Source organism: Dendrobium catenatum, unplaced genomic scaffold, assembly GCF_001605985.2.
Source record: "Dendrobium catenatum unplaced genomic scaffold, ASM160598v2 fragScaff_scaffold_1056, whole genome shotgun sequence".
NCBI classification, from domain to species: domain Eukaryota; kingdom Viridiplantae; phylum Streptophyta; class Magnoliopsida; order Asparagales; family Orchidaceae; genus Dendrobium; species Dendrobium catenatum.
In genome coordinates, this window is record NW_021319518.1 from 7,833,754 (window position 1) to 7,853,795 (window position 20,042).

At 32.7% G+C, this 20,042-nt stretch overlaps 1 protein-coding gene across 1 annotated transcript; it reads right to left on the reverse strand.

Annotated features, from left to right (window-relative positions):
- Positions 1-2,739: 2,739 nt before the first annotated feature.
- Positions 2,740-16,774, reverse strand: LOC110105015 (succinate dehydrogenase subunit 6, mitochondrial). Its single transcript, XM_020834362.1, has 4 exons — positions 16,514-16,774; positions 5,550-5,652; positions 3,909-4,052; positions 2,740-3,006 (listed from the first exon to the last, which is right to left on the reverse strand). The coding sequence occupies exons 1-4, from the start codon at positions 16,700-16,702 to the stop codon at positions 2,993-2,995; spliced, it is 450 nt and encodes a 149-aa protein (XP_020690021.1). The 5' UTR covers positions 16,703-16,774; the 3' UTR covers positions 2,740-2,992.
- Positions 16,775-20,042: the final 3,268 nt, after the last annotated feature.

A 20,042-nucleotide genomic window follows, 5' to 3' on the forward strand; every position in this document is an offset into this window, starting at 1 on the left:
AAATGCTTCATATTTCATCTTCAAATTTAAACTTTAAAATAAACTATAGAATTCAGAGCTGCTATAAACATCTAGAGTATTATAAATAAATTCATCCACATTAATTTTTTTTATTTCATCAAAATGTAACTACAATATATATACTACAATACTTTGCTACTTAACAAAAAGCAGAGTAAAACATAAATAGCTGCCATGACTGTACAAAATCAAAACAGAGAAATATTAATAAACTTAGATCAAATCCTAAAACTGCATATCTATCGACTCGTTCCATTTCTCATATCCTAAAAATCAAAAACAAAATTACATAGAGCTCAAACAGCTCAGCAAACTGCAAACACCAATCTTATTTTCCAAATATTTCTTTTATTAATCTTTTTTAGAATATTTAAAAGTTGTGCAATGTAGTATAATAAATCAATGTACCGAGCAAAGTAATAAGAGTATCGCATGTATATAATTATTTAAATAAAAATATTGAGCAAATAAATAAATAAAAATTTATATCATAGAGTAGTTCATATCAAAATTTTTTGACCCTAAATAGAATTTCAAAGAATTTTGACCCCTTATAACTTCATTTGTGCTTATGGCACCAGAACATATTCATAAGCATCAAAATATGATATATTTGTCACCAGAACACGACTTTTAGCCATCAAATTATGCTTTATAGGCACTAAAATATTCCTGGTCACAGACATAATCACAAAAAACTCTAGCCCCTTATATCTTCCAACATATATTTTTCATATCAAAACTTATCAATATCACCTAGTTATAAGCATGCTATTTCTCTATTTGCTTTGCATTATTTTCAATTTTAAGAGCTTAGTTGTTGGGCTTCCAAGCTCATTATGTGATTTTACATTATTTCAGGTGAAGAACATTACAGCATGAGGCTAGGCAGTATTATGCTTTAACTTATTTTTTCTAATTATATGTATTCTTTTTAATTATGTTTTTATTATTTATTAGGATCGGATTTCATTAATGCAATTAATTTGTTCTAAATATCAGATTATCTGGTTGTAAAAGAATGATGAAGATAATGAATTGAAAAAGATAAATGGAGTGAAAGAGAATACGAAAATTCTTTCACTTTAAATCCCAGGGTGTGACACCACCCATGATCGAACCACACAAGTGCACCCAAAGCCTAGAATAGCCTCTATAGTTGTCCTTTAACCCATAGAACCAATCTAAGACACTTGAGAGGAAGAAGATGAAATCACGAACATCTATTCCATTTAACTAGAATTAATGACTATGATTGAGTTATATGTGATTTCATACATCCCTCCCTTCATTGTTTTGGATTTGATCATAGTCTTAAGATCCAAGTTTGGATGGCTAAGATCAAATCATCGATGTCATGCAAGTCCCTCCATTATAATAGAGGACAAATTAAGCAATGTTGCATGTAAAGTGCCCGTTGACTCAGCTAGAAACTAATTAAATTCAAAAAAATCATACTAGACTTGGGATCTCCATATAGAGTGATTTTCTGGTGTTAATTGTTGGGAGATGACGTTTTTGATGTTGCTCAGCAAGAATTTGAGGGAGGATGGGATTTGCGGAGATGAGAAAATACTTTCGGCGGTGGAGGATTCCGCCTGGGTAGACAGACGATGGTGGATCATCTGGAGTAGTCATCGGAGAAAGAAGGGAAGAACGGGTAGGGATAGGTACCTAGACTTCTGATACAATGTTGAATGGGTAAGCCTGGGATTGGCTTTCGGCTAAAAGCAGAGACAAAAACAGAGAAATGGAAAACTGAGAATTATATTTTTCCTCCTATTGTTTGTTGGTTACAAGGGTGTATTTATAAAAGCTAAAGTAAAGAAATTACAATGTCTAGCTAACGGTACATCAAGAAATGAATGTAACACAACTCTCCTTGGCCTATTGATTGAGAGCTAAGGCTTCCAACTAAGAGGTCTAAAGTTCAAGTCTCTGTGTATGCGTTGTGTGTGTGAGTTTGCCTTAAATGACCTAAATGTCCCAAAAAGAAATGAATGTAAAGTATGCCACGTGGATGTGTGGCTAACATGAGCTACATTCAACCATACTAAAATATTATATAAAAAATTTAAATATTTAAACACTTCAAACTCTTTGCAATAGTAGAATTATACATCTCTCAAATATCTTTCAACATGAAATTTTCAATAAAAAAATATCCATAGAAAACTGTAAATATTTCATTTAATTTACTTAAATTTAGTAAAATTGTAATATTTTAAAGACAATGAATCCAACAATTGTAACTTGCAGCTAAGAGAAATATATTCTATCATTAAGGTAAGAAAGCATTGAAGGCTTGAGGTTCCATTTGAGATCATTTTCTTATTGTTTTCTAAGCAACTTCTTAGCGCACAAATTTCTTGAAATCATCAAAAAAAGCAGCGGCCAAAAGTTGTCTCAAACAAAACCTAAAGCTCCGTTTGGACAGCTTTCTTGCTGCTTTATAAAACAATTTTTTAGTACAAAATTTTCTAATTCAAAAAACTTTTATAATAAAGAGTTGTTTAATAAAGCAACACAAAAGCTATCCCAAACAAATTTTATTCTTTTTTACTCTTTTAAATCTAAAGAGCAGAGCCACCCCTAACTCTTTGATTCCAGCACTGCTTACAATATATACATTTCTTCCTTGGATTGGCTGAGCACAACATAAAAATACATGATGCAGAATCACCACATAGTGGCTTCTTCTACATTGACTACCAAACAACAGCAGAAAATAACATCATAATTGCCAGCTTCAAAATCAAAGGTCACAAGTTAAAATGAACATAATACATGGTGCATTTCCATCTTATTTCTAGGTAACATATGAGCCTTCAGAATCATACAAGAAGCTCAATTGTTCAGTAAAAAAGGATGGAGTATTAACTGTTTATTCATAAAAAAACCAAACATGGCTGATGGAAGTTGGCTTGGTGTGACGGCATCATCGGCCGAGAGCACTGGAACCAGTCAAGAATTACTGGGAACTTCCTGTTATTTAAGCAAAGATAAACTGTGATGACATTTTTCTGAAGAAGATTTGAGTAGATGAATGAAATGCTAGAGCCACAGTATGCACACCACTTTGACAATACTGGACCAAAGGGAACATAATTACATCTTTGAACTTACAAGTTCACATCAGAATTATCAAACGGCACGCAAAATCATACATTCAGTTACTTAAAAGATTCAATGGCGAAGGCCTCAAAAAGGATTCTGTTTGCATTCAAATTTCTGTGTATGTGAGAACAAATAGCACCAACAATTGTGCAAATTATTTTGTGCGGACGCTAGACGCAGCTCTATGTCCGGATGCGAATCCGGTACAGCAGCGGTACACAGCGAAGGGGTGATGTGACGCATTCTGGTTGATCTCCAGAAGGCGTTCGACATCCACACAGAATAATTTTTCCAACAATTGAGACTTCATTTGGGATATCAAAATTTGAAATTACAAGTTCTTTTTTTCAATCAAGATTTATGCATTTCAATAACAAGCCTCCATCAAACATGGAGATTGAACATACATAATTTTTTTTCTTTCATAGGACAATGAATGTCAATAACTAGCCATATGCTAGGTTCATGAAACACAACAAAATCATTTATTGGTTTTTTGGGACTTCCACCATTAATTTCTACGAGGAATTCCATGACAGGAACTTTTTTTCTGCACAAATCTTCCCACGTGCTCATTTTCGAAATATGACAAGCCAAGAAGTTCATGACCTTCTAAGAAAAAAAGGTTGAATAAAAAAGATTCTTCTAAGCCATACAATAGTGAGATTCAATCAAATCAGTAGGATGCAGACCAAGATTGAGCGAAGGCAGATCCAACTACTACAAATAAAAGAAGTTGAATAATTTAATGTTAACAGTTGGGAAGTCACCTTTAGTTTTGTCTTCCCACCAGTAGAGAAACCTGAGATTAGCACCTTGTTTATCCACCTTATAGAGCTGCTTCACATGTTCAGCAACTTCAGCCCCAAACACACCACCACAAAGAGCTCCAAACCCAGTGGCCAATATAACACCTGCAGCACTAACTGTTAACAATTGTAGTACACGGATAACAATTTTTTATGGAAAAAATGCAGACACTACACAATGTTCATAGCTCAAGCAGCTCACTATACAATGGTAAAAAGTAAAACAACTGGAATATTCTTAGCTCAAGCAGCTCACTATGCAATGGGGAAAGTGCTTCCCAGTAATTGCTTTATGGAGCTTTATTTGCCCATCAACTAATGCAAGATTTCAGTATTAAGATGAACCCAAATATAAATGGTTTCAACTATGCAAATGCATCTTCAAAGCTAGCTGTCTCGTATTTACATATTGATAAAATTCCCAAAATCTTCATTGAGTCAACCCTAATCAGGGGTCCCAAAGAAACAAAGGGGCTTTTGGCTGCAAGTAGGATTTTCAACTAGGATTTAGTAATTCCTGTAAATCCAAATTAGTGAAAATATCATAATTAATCATTAAGTAGCAATTTATAAATTAATTAAATCTAATACATTTTATTTAATCAAATTAAATCACAAATAAAATTTATTTGTTAACTAATATTTTTAGTTAGTTAATATAGATTATTAAGATTAATTAAAATTTTAATTGATATGTACTATTTAATTAACAACAGTAATATTAAAGAAATTTTAAATCCGAAACCTTCCATCTTTCACCTACTAATCCCCATCTCCAAATTCCCAAAACTCAACAACAAAGAAGTGAGAAAGTTGTGAGGCAGCATTGAGGGGACAAGCAGCATTTCAAGGAAAAGAGAAGTTCATGAGCGACATATTTTAAGTTAAATTCATAGACTTAGTAAATTTCGTATTTAAGATAAAATGGGGGAGAAACATGATTTAAGATTCAGTAGGATTTGAAGTTGTCATTTTTATCCAGCTTCCAAACAGCCCCCAAAGTTGCTTGTGCCGCATCATCGAGAGGTTTATTATGTACATCTCATTTCAACATTTGAATGGTGTGCCAATAGTTGCATGGATCAAAATAATTGAAGTCTGGAAATGTTTAGTGCAGCAGTTGAAAATATCATATCTTCTGTTGAAGAATTCCAAACAAAAGGTAAGATGGAATGTAATATAGCTATGCTCATGACAAGTCGGATCATGTTTTCCAAAGGTAAGATTCCAAGAAAAGATATGTTTGTACCATTAGTAACTTAATTTACCATTCAGCAATCAGATAATGTGTTAACATCATCACCAAAGCTTTTTGGGATATGTATAAACGTTTTTAATTAGTTTAACAGTAAAAATGCGCCATCTGTATGAACTGAAAGGACCTTAAAAAATAGAGCAAGGGTTTTAGCCTTTTAGGAGCTACAACTACAAGAATAAGAGCAATATCATAAAACCTAAGCGGAAGGATTAAGAGAAGCAACTTGGTAAATGTACTACTATGACATCTTCTCTTCTTTAATAAATGCATAAAGCCCTTTTTATGATCTAAAAATGGAGAAAGAAGTCATAAATAACTCCATGAGCAAAGGAAAGGGGAAATACCATGCGGACTCTTAGAATATTTGAAGGAAATGCCACCTAAATGTACTGCACCAAGAAACGCCCCAGCAATAGCATACTTCCTTGATTCCCGTAAAGCTTTCAGCTGAAAGAAAATTGGTTAATTCCTACATAATCATTACAATGTTCAAACATCATCAAAAAGTTATCATGAAGGAAGAAAACCAACGAGCATAGAATGCCCGGGTTAAAGCACGTTACACCATCTAGTGCAGGAAATGAGAATAAATCAACTAGAACATTGTGCTTGCATGAGGGACTTCAGTTGTACAAGAAGTCAGAAAACTAAATATGGTAGTGTTTAAATTTGCACTTCTCTAATCAAGTAAGTGATAAGCAATGATTGTTTGGTACATTTAAAATCACGTTTCCTGCTTTTTGAGAAGGCAATGTAAGGAAATGTAATGGATTAGAAATTGAGGCTGATTGTTTGGTAGATCAAATACATTTAATCACGTTTCCTGCTTTTTGAGAAGGCAATGTAATGTAATGGGATTACAAATTGAAGTTGATTGTTTGGAGGATCAAATGAAAACTTTTTGTGACACCATCCCTTTGTAGTCATCTGAATCCCCATATGACGTAAAGCAATTTGGCTGCATTTACAAAGCAATGTAAAGAAATTGGGGGTACCTAAATGCAGTAAAATTTACACCCTGTTTTGTGCAAACCAAACACCAATGATTTCACTTTCACAGCATTTTTTTTTACTTAAACCCTTGTTTTCTCCAACCAAGCCCTTCAGGAAATAAGTGAAAGGAATAATTAAAAATTAATTACACAAACTGCCAAATCAAAACAATATTTAGCAAAAGTTCAACTCGTCTAGTACCAATCTTCGAAGACTTCACTGAATGAGCATATAATCAAGGAAAGTATCATCCAAAAGTTCAAGCAGCAAGCTTTAGATCATGACTTTCTTGTGAAGTGCACTTCTCAAATGAAATGAATCATTAACCATTAGAAGCATGTTTCAGAATGAATGATTGGATTCTAAAAATCAAGATCCCCAACTACTTTAGCTGACTCATTTATTAAGGTTCTTTAGCCCTTAGATTAAATTATATGTTTTCCTGATAGATTACACCATAAACTTGTCATCCATCATCCAGACTTCTATAAACAAGAAACAAATGATCAAGGAGAATCTCCACCCTCAAATCTAAGCCAATTAGGCTTTTGAATTTTCTAGGAATTATCCAAATTCTATAATCTTCTATAAACTTGCAAAAGCTTAGTGAACCTTCCGCATGAACCCCGAAACTTCCCAAAGATAGGGAGAAGCTTCCAACATCAAAAATTAAATCAAGATTAGGGTTTATTCTGTCAGAAATCACATAAAAAAATCATATGATTACCTCACGATACTTGAGCATATATTCCTTGTTTCTCATCAAAATCAAGTGATTTATTTTTGCAAACTCAATTCCCAATAACTGCACCATTCAATACTACGGCTAATTCAACCACCCTGAACGTTGCATATATCACAAACTCTTCTCCCACCCAACCCCCTCATAGCACGAGGAAGAGATTGCATGTGAAAAAACCCTAACTAAGAATGAGGGAATATGACTTGCATGGTAATCCACTTATCTCGATCTCTTTTGACTTCACATTGATGTAATCTGTCATTTTTCTTGATATATTTCTCATAAACACCCAAATATTGTGTAGAGTGTAAATAAATATTAGAAGTGATTTTTTATATAATACACAAATAATATGTTGAAGAATAATATATTACCTTTCTATTGAACTATGTAGTAATAAATTAGCATGCATATGAAACAAAAAAATTGCTCAAGAAGTAAAGTGTCAAGTGATAAATTGTATGAAAAAGAACTGAAATCAATCAAAACAACATAAAATATAAGAATAGCATAAAAGTATCATATAATATTAAGTTCAACTCCAAATTCCTTCTTTCTCAATTCCCTACTCATTCATAAAGAAAGCTGAAATAGTTGGCAATAACTCAAAAATCATCTACATTGTCATCACCGAGGGGGTCTTTTTATTTAACTCATCGCCAACACAAATTGGTCTCTCCCCTGCCTAATCTTATAGAGTCCAATACCTTCCAATCTGTTTCTTTTTCATTTATTTTAGTCATCTTCCTCTTTCATAAATATTTGTCATTAACATAAAGATGAGAGTAATATTCCAAAAAATTTAGATGTGGTGATGGTGTTGGTGGTGTACAGATTTAAAGCAATCTCCGGCGACGCTATGACGATGGCGGTTGCAACGAAGGCGGCGGGCAGGAGGACGAGAGAAAGTTGTTGTGACTCAGGGATGCATGAATGCATGATTTGTTTGGGGCTTTAGTTTAGGATTTAGGTAAGTTTAACAAAAATTATATAAATAAGGTGAGGCATATGCCTCATGCCAACGAGGGTAGGCGCACCTCAAGGTGGGCCTCAACCAAGCTGAGGCACAAACCTCATAAAAGAAAGTTTAAAGCAAGCTTCATATTGAGCAGTTTTAAACAAATCGTCTCATTTTTTTAACTAGAACCCAGCCCATAAACCCTAACTAACACTCGCACATTAAATGAGAAGATCATGAATTGTAGGTAGCATGTGTTTGTACCTAAATGAAAAAATGGCCAACAAATTTAACCCAATAAGGCATTTGAAATACATGAGATTGTTGCACCAATTGAAGGTAGGACACCCAAAATAGAGACTGCACTAGTTCTAAGAGTCCTGTAGCTATGATGACTGAAAACATGATACATATATAGATGATGAAAATGATGATACATATGAAAAAGATGCAATCTTTTGTTGAGACTATAGCACCAGAGAAAACATAAATAGACCAAACAAAGGCACTAATTGATAAGAATGTAGATTCATTTGGTTAAATACTATTTAAAATTAATATTCACGAAACTCCCTATGTCAATGATAATACTTCCAATATAATAATTAGCAATCAAAGTGGTTACAGCAATCACATCATTCTAGGGTTTCCCGATCATTTGTTGCTCAAAATTTGAGAAGTTTATTAACACATTCTAAGATGATCTTGAACTTCTAGCGACATGTACCTCTCCTCATTGAAGTTGTTTGAGGCTTGCTAACCTTAATGCCTTTGCCTAAGCTCCTCCAAGAATTGTTGGGATGACACCTTTGAAATGAATATACAATGTTGGAACATGCTCAGTACTAGTGCTAGTGTCAGTGTGGAGATAGACAAGTACTTGAAGTTGTTTAGAGACTGAAGCAACCCATGTTCAAGGGAGTAGGTTTTGAGGACTGAATCATCAACATTACAAACTTGAGGGGCATGAAGTGTCTACATGATAAACATGTGTCCTTGAAAATATTCGCACTGGAAGGTAAGGCAAAGCATTAGTGGAAAGACTAAAATTTCAAGAAGTTTGAAGGCAAAGCTAAAGAGTTGATAAATTGCAATAAGTTCAAGCAAAATTTTTAGAGATTGGTTTGTTCATCCTTCTGCAAGATACGTGATGCATGAGAGTTTTAAGTTTGATTCAAGGATCAAAGACAGTGGTTCAAGATAAGGTTGAATTTACATCATTATGGAGATGTTCTCTGCAATTTATTGTATCCCAATAGAAAAATGTTATAGATTATTGTGAGTGCTGAGGGATCAGTTAAAATAGCCTTAGATTCCACTTTTCCTTACGGAATTTGCGGAGTTAGGGCCTTAGGGGAAGTGCAAGATTACTAGAGCATGTTATGACCATAATAAGAAAAAAAATGAAACCCCAATAACACAAAAAGGCTGGTTGACAATAGAGAAGATAGTCAACTCAAGAAGCAAAGGTCTCGTAATGGAAATTAGTGAAGGGCAAGGTAGAACCACCTAGAGAAAATGCACGACTAGTACCAATGCGAGTATTTGCTTTAACTTCTCAAGAAGTAGGAAGCCTTTGCAGGTTGTGAAATGTATAATTAGCATTTCAAAATTTAGCACTAAGGTACTTTTTTTGTTATGGTACTGCACGCTCTTTCAGGTTTGAGTTGTTCTTTGATAAAATGCATTTAAAACATGTCTTATTTTCTCTTGGTAGCGGTATTATGTAACCAGCATCTGATAGCATGTTTCATAAAGCGTTATGCTTTGTTAATGTTGTGATAGCTGGTAGAACATTTATATTTGATTTCATTCTACAATCTTTGATTAAGTTTGATGTAATTTTGAGTATGAATTGGCCAATTAAATATTATGCAGCCATTAAGCGTTGGAAGAAGATAGAAAGATTTGACTTACCTAATGATAAGACCATTTAATTTCAGTGTAACAATACGATAATGTCATATCCTATTAACTATATTAAGGTGAATGAATGAATGAAAGCTAGTGAATTGATTTTTTATGCTATATTGCAAGCCATTAGTGATGCAGCTGATGATGCGAGTACTATCCTTGCGGTGAATAAACATATTGATTTTTTATGGTTTGAGAAATTTTTTTGTGTTGCCGCCAAAAAGAAGAGGAATTTGCAAATAATATTTAGCTTGACAATACAACAATTGTCAACATATTGAATAAACTAATAAGGAGCTACAAGAGCTAAAGAGTTAGTTATGGAAATTGATTAAGAATGTTTCATTAGACTTACTACATCTCATTGGAGTGCCCCTATTTTATTTATTAAGAAGAAAGATGGTAACATGAGATTGGGTATAACTATAAAGAATTGAATAAGGTGCTTATTAAGAATAAGTATTTCTCCAATGATTGATGATTTGTTTGATCAATTAGGGCGAGCTTCAGTATTTTCTAAAATTGATTTAAGATCCGATGATCATTAAGTGGAGGTGAATGACACTGATAATGCAAAGACAAAATTTGACATGAGATTAGATACTATGAATTTATGGTATGCCTTTTAGATTGGCCAATGCTCAAATAATATTCCTGAAGTCATCAAACTACATACTTTCAAGTAGTCATCATATTTTAATGCATAATATAATGCATTAATTGTCTTCTCAAATTTTTGATTGAACATGCCAAAAATGTTCTCAAATTATATACTTAATGAGTCATCATATTTTAATGAACAAGATAATGCATTAACTCCTTTATCATTTATAAGACCTTACTCTAATCATATAGAAGACCATTCTTCTATAAGTTCAGGAGAATGCACACCATTAATGATAGCCATAAGTTTTTTATATCATTTCAAAATTGAATTCTGAGTTCTCATATCATGAGATTGGAGATATATTATCATATGATTTTTCCAAAAAACAAACAAGATTAACAAGACAAAGTTGGAAATATCATGTAGTGTCCTTAATCAATCTTACTTACAATATGTGACATGATTGCACATATATAATTCTGAGAAAACTAACTCTTGGATGTAAAGCAAATAGAAGGGCAACGTTAAGATTCCAATTGATAGTTTACAAAGCTCACGAGGGTGTGAATTAGGTATTTTAACATTTTAGACGATTAAAGCTAGGTTTTAAAAACTATTTGTGATGACAAAAACATTTTTAGCAATAAAGTAGAAGCAATAAAAGAATGCAAAATAACAACTAGAGAGATTTTTATGTGGCTTGAATAGAAATCCTACATCCACGCGAAGGTATAAAAGTCACTTAAGATTCCTACAAAAAACGTGTAAACACTCTCTTGCTCCATTCAAAGGAAAAAAAGCTTTCATAAATCTTCTTTTGGATTAATCTCACAGTTTCATCATAATTGCGGGCAAGGATATCATCTCTAAATCTTTCCACAAAAACTAAATAACAAAAATACAAGATTAGTACAAAACAAAATAAACGTACACGTGGATATTTTAATCCGTGCAGAGTAGAGAGCACAGAACTAGAAATTTAATATCATTAACGAACATTTTCTTCTTTTTAGATGTCTCTATAGTAGCTAAAAATATTGTATTAAAGTTATTCTATGAGAAGGCAAAGAAAGAAAAGTAACACAATAAAATAACAAAGAAGTATAGCAATTCAATCCATAGACATATGCATCAGCTAGGGCAATAAAGAGCAAATGCACGATGACAACAAATACAGTAAAGATGAAAGATTTTGCAGTGTTTTTAGAGCTTTCCAGAGAGGACGAAAAGAGCATAGAGAATTACAATATAGGCAGAGTATATCTCAGAGAAAAAATACAGCTTTTATATAATGTTATCAGGTGTGAAAGTAATATAAGTAATAGTTGTGACACTTCGATCATCTATAAGAGAACTAATGAAAATGCTGTTATAGGCGTAGGAGAACCTTTTTAAGGGACTCATCAATTTCCATAATCCAAAAGAATCCTTGTGGTGAACGATGAGGGAGAATCCTTGAAAGGAACTTGGAGGCGATAACTACTTGAAGAATGGTTGGGAGTTTGCAGATGAGTAGATAGAATAGGATCAATAACCCGCTTTTATTGTTGTACACAGTGACTTGATTTATAGGTTTGTTGGCTATACGGATTATAGCGATCAGATGGTGTTAATGCATTGATGAGGTAAAGGGTGTCTCATTGTCCTTTTATGTATGAGGGAATGACAGATCTTGGAACTTTGGCAAGCAAAGGCAAGGGAGCCTTGCTGCGGCATTAAATGCTCAATCACAGGTTCACCTTTTAGCAAGGGAAATAATGCACCACATTGATTAAGCTCTACAGATGTCAAGATATGGTGGATCTCGTCGAACTTCTTTATAAATGCTTTTGGGACTCATGCAAGAAGCATGTTAAATTCATAGTTTTAAAAAATAACTCAGATGAGAAAAAATTGCCTGCCAAGTGAGTTAGAAGGCTTCCCAAGACACGACAAGAGAATCCTGAGGCAGTTTCCTAAGAAATCTCTCAACAAAACTCCCCGAGAAGAATTTCTTTGAAGGACTTCCACGAAAGACTTCCGAGAGGGAGTCCCAAGAGAGGCCCTTGAGACATGTTACTTAAATAGAGCACATGTTGACGTGGCATTGGCAAGATAATATTTGATCTTATCTTGCAATTATTGTAATGGATATGTTGATGGCACATATTAAAGCAAATCTTCAAAAAATATTTTGGATTTATAGGTTGGCTAAGACATCATCATACGTGGCTTAACACAAACTAAATCAATTATGATGACAAATAAGCAAGGATCCACTAAGTCTAAATCTAAGATTAGATTTTCCACTAAAATATGATAACTTTGAACAAGAAAAGAATTGGGAAACATTATGATAAGATGAAATTATTGCTATTTAAAAGACTAAATTCAAGGGAGAAAAGTCTAGGTTATTATGGAAGGTTATAAGTTAATGAATGTTGGAATGATTAAAAATAAAATTTAGCTCGGCTAATAGTGGATAAAGGCATAAAAGATAAAATTGTTGAGGTTAATAGGGCTAGTATAAGGTGATTGCTAATAAGATAATTATAAATGAAATATTTATAAAATGCAATTAGTAATAACGCTTCATAAATTGAATTAGAATATAATTTAAATTTTTATTTTTTTGAAGTGATGAATGAACAACTATAATATTTACTTAACGAAGAAAGAAAACTTATTAGAAATGGTTTAAATGGGTATGCACGTCCTACTAGCATGGGCTACAAGAGTATTCATGATGTTTATGAAATAGAAAATAAAAATGCAATGGAGAAGCTATTTTGATTTTGTAATTGCAAATAGATAATTTAAGAAACGGGAAGAGTACTTAGCTAGTAACAAAAGTGGAGTCACTAAATTACAAACATATTTCTTCCAAAATGGAAGGAAACAAAAATTTTCTTATAGATATTGTAAAGTGATACCAACTGAAAGATTAATTAACAAAGATTATAGTTATGGATTTATACCTTAAGAGTAACAACAACAACATCAAACCTTTATCCTACTACGTGGTGTTGACTACATGAATATTTTCTCTCCAAATTTATACCTTAAGAGTACAACAACAACATCAATCATTTATCCCATTATGTTGGGTTGGCTACATGAATACTTTTTCTGCATTGTGTCCTGTTAAGAGTCAAAATTATATTTAAATCTAATAAGGAAATGTCATTTATAATATTTTCTAACCAAGTCTTTTTAGGTCTACCTCTACCTTTCTTAAAATAAGTCAAATCTAATAAATCTACTTTCCTAATCGGGTTATCGGAAGGCCGACGTTTTATGTGACCAAACCATCTAAGACGACTCTCTCTAATCTTATCTTCCACTAGAGCTACTCCAATCTTTTCACATAAATGCTCATTTTGTACCCTATCTCTAAGAGTAATGCCACTCATCCACCTGAGCATCCTCATCTCTGAAACACTTAACTTAATATTATGCTTCTCTTTTAATGGCCAACATTCTGCACCATAAAGCATTGCAGGTCTCACCATCATCTTCTAGAATTTTCCCTTAAGTTTGAGGGGGACTATTCTATCACACAGCAAGCCCGATACATTCCTCCACTTCAACCATCCAACTTGAATTCTACTAATAATATCCTCATATATTTAACCATCACTCTGAACAATAGACCCAAGATATCAAAAATGTGTACTCTTGATCGCCCAAAGTCATAAACTAGATCTATTATTACTAAAACTACACTACATACATTCAGTTTTAGATCTACTCAAATGAAAGCCTTTAGACTCTTAGGTTGACCTTCATAATTCAAGTTCACCTTCAACTTCCTCTCTAGTCTTATCAACAAGAAAAATATCATCAGCAAAAAGCATACACCAGGGTACAACCTTTTACAAATGTCTAGTGAGAACATCCATGACTAAAACAAAAAGATATGGGCTTAAGGCTGATCATTGATGCAATCCAACTGAAATAGGAAAATACTTGGTCAAAAGACCTTGTGTTTGAACAAAAGTAATAGCTCATGCATACATATCCTTAATGACATAAATATAAGCATTATTAATCCCTTTCTTTTCTAGAACCCTCTATAGCACTTCTCTTGGAATTTTATCATATGCTTTCTCTAAATCAATAAATATCATATGTAGATGCTCCTTATTCTCTCCATACTTATCCATCAAACCTCTCAATAAATGTATAGCTTCCATAGTAGACCTACTCGGCATCAATCCAAATTGATTTTGAGAAACACTAGTATCACGCTACAACCTATGCTCCATAACTCTCTCTCATAGTTTTTTAAAGTATGCACATTAACTTACTTCCTCTATAATTCGCACAATCATGTGCATCACATTTAGTCTTGAAAATAGGAATCAACACACTCATTTTCCACTCATCTGACATCTTTTTAGTCTTTAAAATAATATTAAAAAGTTTAGCAAGCTAATAAATTCTTTATCTCCTAAGCATTTCCACACCTCTATTGGAATATCATAAAGTTCATGATGCCATGGGAGGGGGGGGGGGGGGGGCCCGGGGGGGGGTCCCGGGTGAAAATGCTATGATTTCGTCAGTTAAACTCTATCTCAAATGTTGCACTCATAAATTATGTCTATATATTATCAGCACAAAAATCTGTTGGGGAGTATGCCCACAAAACAAAGTGTGGAATGGTTCAATTGCTAAGCAATCTCTGGTAAGGAAGTTACTAACTGGAATTTTGCATCCAGGATCCAAAGGAGGGTATGATGGTGTTCATTTTACATCACTAGTAATAAATCATTCTCGTATTTCGGCCTAGATCCAAATTTCTAATACTTTTTTTCTGCTAGCAGAAATCTCTATTTATAGGTAGAGGATTTGGATATCTAATTGTCTGAGATTTAAACTAAAGCATCAAATACTATGGATGAGAAAAACAATAATGATGAGGAAAATAAAATATGCATTTGAGTTGATGTAGATTTATCAAACAAAATTGGAATTAAACGTGGAAAATCTTGCATCAAATATATATATAGTTGAGGAAAATTTAAAATAATTAATTTAGATCCACCCACCCACCTCAATAAATTTTTTGGCTCACCGCCACTTCCACACGCATGCATGCACCTAGTCCTACTTGAGTTGAGGGCTTTGATTCTTCATAGTTTGCACGCTAGAGATGACTTTGACTCGATGCATTGGAGAATTTCAACTCCAAGCGATGGAAACATCTTTGAATCCATGTGAAGACGACATCTTCAACTCCAAAGGGTGGCTTCAAATCAAGTTTATACTCTCAATGATGCTCCCTTCACACAATAGTCTCAAAACTCAACTATCAATTGCTCTCGGGTTTGCCAAAATACACGTAAATTCTTTTAAGATCACAGAAGCATACAATAAAAACAAATAATAAAAGTCATAGATAAGTTTGCATGAATCATAGATGCACTTTTTTATCATTTCCTCAAAAAGTAGATTGTTAGCCTACATGTATAATAAATAGATAAATATGTGGTTGTGGATGGTTACATATATATGTTTGATTGGTTGTATTTGTATTTCGAGCTCTCAGCACTCCCAAAAAAGAAAGAAAAGATAATTGATACAAAAAAGGGGAAATGTATAAATTCATTTCATCTCCTCATCCTCTCTAAATCTGGGCAAATTATTGGGTCATTATTATCCGAACCTATCTCTGCGTTCGGTCACCTGACCCAATAATTTGCCCTAAATCTGGTATATATAGATTACAAAGTTAACTCAACTCACTAACGCCAACTAACCAACCAACTTTGGACTACTAAACATCTTCTTAAATATTCCAATTAGATTCACAACAGAATCCGGCCAGGAGAGCACCCATTTCATGGAACCACAGACCAAGCCTTTCCATAGAGTTGTCTTCGAAGGAATCCCTCAGCGCCAGCGAACTTCAATGATCATACGGATCTCCTCCCTAAGAAGGATAACAACACCAACACTGATGATACAAATATACAGCACAAAACACAAGCAGAATTGAACATCCACAATAATATCCGGGCACAATGAATGCCAGCTCGGTATCATAAATAAACGACAGAAGAAAACATGATAGCAAGTTTGGAAGGGTGTGGCTTTAGGATTGGATGGGAACCTGTGGACCGTACACGCGATCTGAGGAGATAAATTCCTCAACATCTGCGTCAATCCATTTGGGCGGTGGTTTTTCCCATCCCAGTGTCTTCTTGTAGTAATCAAGGAACGCAAAGTTCTTCCTCCAGTGCTCCTTCACCTCCTCGAAGTGCCTCCCCAGAAACCCTAAGGGATTCGATGACTCGGCCATTGCACTCTCTCGCTCGCTCTCCGTAGAAATGCGGACGTGCGGAGACCGACTGCTTTGCAATACGTTTATGATTTTTTTTTTTAACGGGAGCCTGAAAAATATTTATAGAACTTTTTTTTTTTAATAAAATGTAGTTGCCTAGGTTTTTTATTTTTTTTAGATTGATTTAAGTTTTTCTATTTAGGCTCAAATTTGGATCATTTTATTTATTTATTTATTTTTTTTACGTTTGAGTCAATTAAAAATAAATTTATATACATTATATATAAGCTTCAAATTCAAAATCTCTTAGTTGATAGTCAAAGATCGCAACCAACAAATCAATATTAGATGCGTAAAATGTCTGATGTTTAAATTAGATTTGTGTTCAGCTTATATTCAATTGAAAGCTTACTTATCAAACTTTAAACAAGAAACATATATAAAATAATAAATGAGTTTTTTCAAACGGTTAACAAACTTTACTTTTGAGATATTCATTAGCTTAACAAACAACCCTTATCAAGTTCATTAACAAACATATTTAATCTGCTTTCTGGAGCTCATAAATAAGTTAGTCTACTGAATATTTTTCAAGCTTAAATGTTGAATATTTTTTAAGCTTAAAATGAATAATTTATTGAGGTCTGAAGATGATACTTTTAATGAAGAAGCTAGTAAATTAATACTCAAACAAAACAATCTAGCAAATATGAACAATTACATCTAATTAATCATGCTATAATATTTAATTATTTTTAAAATGTATTACGTAATGATTATTATATTATTAAATTATAATAAATATAAAATATTCATGTTAGGTTAGACATCATTTTCAAAATGACGCTTATTCAAGCTCCATATCGAACATTAATTGAATTTCTTAACGAACTTGGACATAAGCTTTACATTGAATATGAATTGAGCTTCTTCTCGAGTCCATGTTCACGAGCTTTAAATGATATTGCTCATAAATATAAACCAGTCGAATAAATAGTTGTTCAAGTTTATTTATTTAACCATCAAGTATTTAAAGAAGTATTCAAATTTGTTTGATTAGTTCAACAAATGATCATGAATAAGCTATAATCGAATATTCATTCTAATATATTTTCTTCAACATGTTGCCCTACTTGTTGGAATATTTCTATTGTGGGCCTACATAAATTTTACATAATACATTATGTGTTATATTTTTCTTAAGTCTACTAAATTATGGTCAAATTAAAGATTATTTATTATTTGACTTTTAACGCATTTCGTTATATTTTAATTTCTGAATGAAGTAAATTGAGGTAAATCCGCAACCATTTTTGCCAGAAAACATGCACATGAATTCCCTTTTCTCTTGATATGAGTAATAGAGTAATTCAATTGTGATAGCACTTTTTTTAATATTTTTTAGCAAGTAAAATGAATCAGAGTTACCCAAATTATCAGAAGTAAGTGAAAGTCTAAACTAGTATCTACCTCTATCCATATTCTTAAAAAACATTTGGAAAAACATAGAATGAGTGCATGATTAATAGCCATGAATTCAGCATAATTAACGGTACGAAAATCAAGAGGGCATGCAAAAACAAATAGGACCATATATTTATTATCACACATAATTCCACCACATCTGCATTTAGCATTTGAGACATATAACCATCTGTGTTAATTTTATTAATATTTTCTTTTGGCTTATGCCAAAAAAATAAGTTTGGGATAATTATCGAAAGAGTTATGCCTAATTTTTAGCGACAAATTTAAAACCACGGAATTGATTATTCTTGGTAAGATTTGCTTTATGTAATTTTTTTTTTTTGCTTGGTTCTAGCAATAATTCTCTTATGTTCATACAGATGTTTTTGTTTTGCATCATTTAATTCCATCCAAATAAACCAAATAAAAATGATGGTAAATAGGATCTTTATATGTCCTTTAGTAGTGTTTTGATAAGCCAAGCTTAATAGTTGATGAAAAAATAATTACCCATAAAAATAATTAGAATTGAAAAGCTCATCATACCAAATCCAAATGTGAGAGGCAATTGAACCATTAACAAAGACATGATTAATATTTTCAATATCATAAAAGCAGTAACATTTAAAAGGTAGGTAAAAACCTTTAGTCCAAAGAGTATTATATATCCATTGGGATGTAATTCTTTAAGATTCTTCAAACTAATACTGAGTATGAAATCGGTATATTATCACTCCAAATCTTGTAAAAGACAACAAAAGTATCTTTCTTTACTCTAATGAAATGTCACACATCTTTAAAAATGAAATTACCATTATAAGACAGTTTACAAAGGATCTAGTCTTGTTTATTAATTTTAGTTCTTTTGAATTTTTTCAGCAATGTTATTAGGGACCATAGTAAGAATGAGATCCACATTCCAGTAGTTATTATATAGCATTTGGTGAACTTTAATAACACTAGTAGATTGAGTTGAAAACAATATATCAATTGATCCCTTAGAAAGCCAGTTGTCTTACCAAAAAAAGGATGAACCAGAGTTAATATCCCAAGATATTAAGGATTAAACTTTTCATTAAATAGAGTAGAGTCTTCTCTAAATTAAAGAGTCCTCATGTTTATAGTAAAAAGCTAAAGGGTATTTAGCCTTATAATATTTAAATGTCATGAATTTTGCTCATAGACTTTTTCCTAAAGTTTCACTATAGTTTATAAGAAGTAGTTATAGAGTCAGCTATTGCATTACAACTCAGACCTCCTTCATTTAATGGGCCAAAAAAATATTCCAGTTGGACAAATACAATCTGTTATTATTGGTCCTATACCCCTAAAAGAATTTATTTAGGAGCCTTTCAATTTTTAAAATAATTATAGAGGTAGGCTTGATCGTTTATATTAGATGAAAGGCATTGAGTTTAAGGTGCTTAAGTACATTAAGCCTACCTTCATAAAAAAGAAAATGAAATTCCCATGAGGAAATTTTATTTTGGATATTTTGAATAAGTTCATAAAAAAGATGTGATTTTTTGGACCTTTAAAACTAGGGGCACCAAGATATTTAAAAGGAGACTTTTGATGAACAAAGTTTGTGATGCTGGTGATTCTATTAATCCAACATTTTGTAAAAGAGGAGGAAGTAAGAAAGGAGCTTTTGTTTTTTTATTAATATAAAGACCATTTTTTGAGCAAAGTTGTCAAAAAACCTTTTGATTTTTTTAACATAATGGAAAATAGGTAAGCCAATTTTGTTCCTATAATACATGCTGGGATGTTTATCAAGAAGGTCATTGATACATTTGGCTAGGTATTCAACAGTTATGATAAATAAGGTAGGTGATAGAGTGTCCCCTTATCTAAGGCCATGGGTTGAACGGAAGTAATTATTAGAAGA